Source organism: Tupaia chinensis, unplaced genomic scaffold, assembly GCF_000334495.1.
Source record: "Tupaia chinensis unplaced genomic scaffold, TupChi_1.0 Scaffold000146_1, whole genome shotgun sequence".
Lineage (NCBI taxonomy): Eukaryota > Metazoa > Chordata > Mammalia > Scandentia > Tupaiidae > Tupaia > Tupaia belangeri.
In genome coordinates this window covers 11298130-11301025 of record NW_006159616.1, presented here as the reverse complement: position 1 = coordinate 11301025, position 2896 = coordinate 11298130, and the positions used below count along the sequence as shown (strand labels likewise).

The 2896-nt window shown below is 56.1% G+C and overlaps 1 protein-coding gene across 2 annotated transcripts in view; it reads left to right on the top strand.

Moving 5' to 3' along the window:
• Positions 1-2681, top strand: part of TNFRSF1B (TNF receptor superfamily member 1B) — a 36256-nt gene extending 33575 nt beyond the window's left edge. For both annotated transcript variants that reach the window (XM_006145297.3, XM_027770626.1), the window contains exon 10: positions 1041-2681. In XM_006145297.3, coding sequence (XP_006145359.1) covers positions 1041-1411 — 371 coding nt within the window. In that variant the 3' untranslated portion in view covers positions 1412-2681. The remainder of the gene's footprint in view (positions 1-1040) is intronic.
• The last annotated feature ends 215 nt before the right edge of the window (positions 2682-2896 follow it).

Below are 2896 nucleotides of genomic sequence, written 5' to 3'. Positions count from 1 at the left end.
TGGTGGGTTGGTTGAGTATGCGTGTGAGAAGGGTCTGAGGCCCTGGGTCTACAGAGAGGGTGGTTGGAGCAGAGAACTGAGATGAAGAGGAGCCGGTTGGATGGGAGATGGGAGGGGAACCGAGAGTTGAGTTCCAGGAGTCTATTCGTATCCAGTGCAGTTTCCAGCAGGTGGCTGGATATGGAGCCATCTTCAAACCCTGCTTCACAGAGAGGGTCCCCCTGTCTCTAGGAGCTGTGTGGGCTCCAGAGGTCCAGTGGTGAACAAGACAGAGTCGTCTTTGCCTACATGGAGATGTACAGTCACTATACCCGTTTTACAGCCAAGCAAGCTGAAGCTCTGAGAGATTAAGTGACAGGGCGAAGATCATAGAGGCAAGAGCAGGGTTGTCAGAACACAGACACTAGTCATCCTGGTCTCTAGACTATCCCAGCCCGCATTCTGGAACTGCAGATTTAGAAAGCATAGAGGCAGCTCTACATAGAAGAGAACGATTTGCGGAGACCGAAGACAACTTTTGGCCGATGTTTAATCTCCACAAAGGAGCAGCTTCCTGACCCTGGGCTGGGCAGACAATGTGCTGGAGGTGGAGGGTCCTCACCATCTGCAGCTGGGGTGGCCAGGACTGCGGATGCCTTCTGGCAGTTGCGGGGATGTCACTCATCCTCGTCACTCATCTTCAGCATTTGACCAGTGTCTGTGCGGTGCACGTCCCCGTCCACCTCTCTGACCCTGTGAGGAGGCTTTGTTGTCCAGCACTTCCATCTGCTCTCTGTAATGAGCCCCTCTCCTCTATGGGGAGCTTTGGGCAGGAGAGGTGGTAGAGCTATCCTTCTGTGGCAGATGAGGAAGCTGAGGCACATGAAGGTTAAGTCGTTTGCCCGACATCGCACAGCAGGGCTGGGCTGGCATCCCGGCCTCTCAGCCCCTGCTCCAGTGTTCTTCCCCACATGCTTTAACTGCCTCTGGGGCAAGAAGTGAGATCCCGCCCTCTGAGACCCCTGGACTGACTGACTGCCCTCCCATCTTGTGTTTCACAGAGTCTTCTCCTGGTGGACATGGGACCCAGGTCAACGTCACCTGCATCGTGAACGTCTGCAGCAGCTCTGACCATGGCTCACAGTGCTCCTCCCAGGCCAGTTGCACAATGGGGGACATGGACACCAGGCCCTCGGGCTCCCCAAAGGAGGAGCAGGTCCCTTTCTCCAAGGAGGAGCACCCCTTTCAGTCTCAGCCAGGGACTCCAGAGACTCTGCTGCAGAGCGCTGAGGAGAAGCCCCTGCCCCTCGGTGTGCCTGATGCTGGCATGAAGCCCAGTCACCAGGCTGGTGTGTGCTATGTCCCAGCCAGAGCAGGGCCTGAGCCCTGGCTGAGTAACCCTGCCCTGGAGAGGAGCCCCTGGTCCTCCTAGGCCCCTACTCCAGGACTCTTTCTGGGCCCAGTTTCTTTAGTGGTCTCCACAGCCCCAGCTTCCCTCTCATCTGCAGGCCGAGGGACAAAGGAAACTTTTAATGTCATGGTCTGTGTCCCTCTCAGAGGGCTGGCTTGGCATGGACATGCAGGGTGGCATGAGGCAGGTCCCTGCCTCTCTTTGACCTGCCCCCCTAGCTGGACTTGTGAGCTTGGGCTGGAGCTGGACAGACGGAGGGCTTTTGGGCCTGCCTTGGACCCTGCTCTGACTTCAGGAGGCCTCAGCATCCTCCCCTCCAGAGAGGCTTGCTGGGGAGGAGGGACACCATGTGAGTCGTTCCTGGAGGAAGGACCTGCCCGAATGCGGAGACTGCAGGATGGTCCTAGTGGGATTGGGGGCAGGGAAGACATTGTTGAAATGTCTCTGTGCAGAGAGGAGGTGGCAACTCTGCAGGGAATGAGGATCCCTCAAGATGGCCCAGGACTCCTGGGAAGCACCACCTCTAGACCCTACTCTGCGAGCCTGTGTTCTTATACCATGGTGTGAAAATCAGATGTCTGGGGGACCCAGGCTGGCAGCTTTATCTGGTGTTGTGGCAGACCTCTAGCTAGAACTCCCGATTTAAACATTTGACAATTAAAAATGAGTGCGTACCATGCAGGCAAACAAGCCAGCCCTGAGACCCACGCACTCACAGCCCCTTGCTTGCTGTCTGCGTCCTCTGCTTTGACCTTCACTCCAGTGTACCCGAGCCTCCAGCTCCTGCCTCAGCTGTCTAGTGTGGCACTCCAAGGCCAGACCGTCTCCTATCAGGGAATTTCAGAAATTGGAGATGACCGAGGCCCTGCAGCCATCTCTTTCCTCCTACCTCAACCTGGACCTTCCTCCTGCCTCTGGAGGGGTATGTTCCTATTCCCAGGGGAGCTGCGGAGCCACCTCAGTACTGTGCCTGCTGTAATCCTGAGTGGGTGTCTATGTCATGTGTTGTGTTGTCAGGCTGAATCACCACCCTTGACGCAGCCGAAGTCAACAGTTTTGCCCAGGGATTCTGACCCAGTGGGGTCAACCCATTCTCCCCAAACACACACCCAGGGTCCTGCAGAGGGCAAACAAGTATGGCCTTGACCTGATTCTAGGAGAGGGTCTTGAGAGGCCAGTTCGGTCTCAGGTACTTGAATCCCATGCTGGTAAATTTCATGGACTTGAAGTTGGCAGCTGAACTACTGAAGAAGAGTCAGTGAGCCCAGCCACCAGCACAGAGGTGAAAGGCTTCCCATCCTGGAATCAAGATGTCTGCTTGGACTGGTCCCGTCTCTGTTGGGCCCTGCCCAGCAATGGAACACATCTGCCCCCTGGTGGGAAGTCTTAGCAGGACTCCGGCTTCCTTGGCAGAGGCCAAGCAGCAAGGAAGGAACAAATTGGAAAGACTTATTCTGGGTGTGGCCTCAGTTCCTAGCTAGTGTTGATGCCAAGACAGTGGGAGTT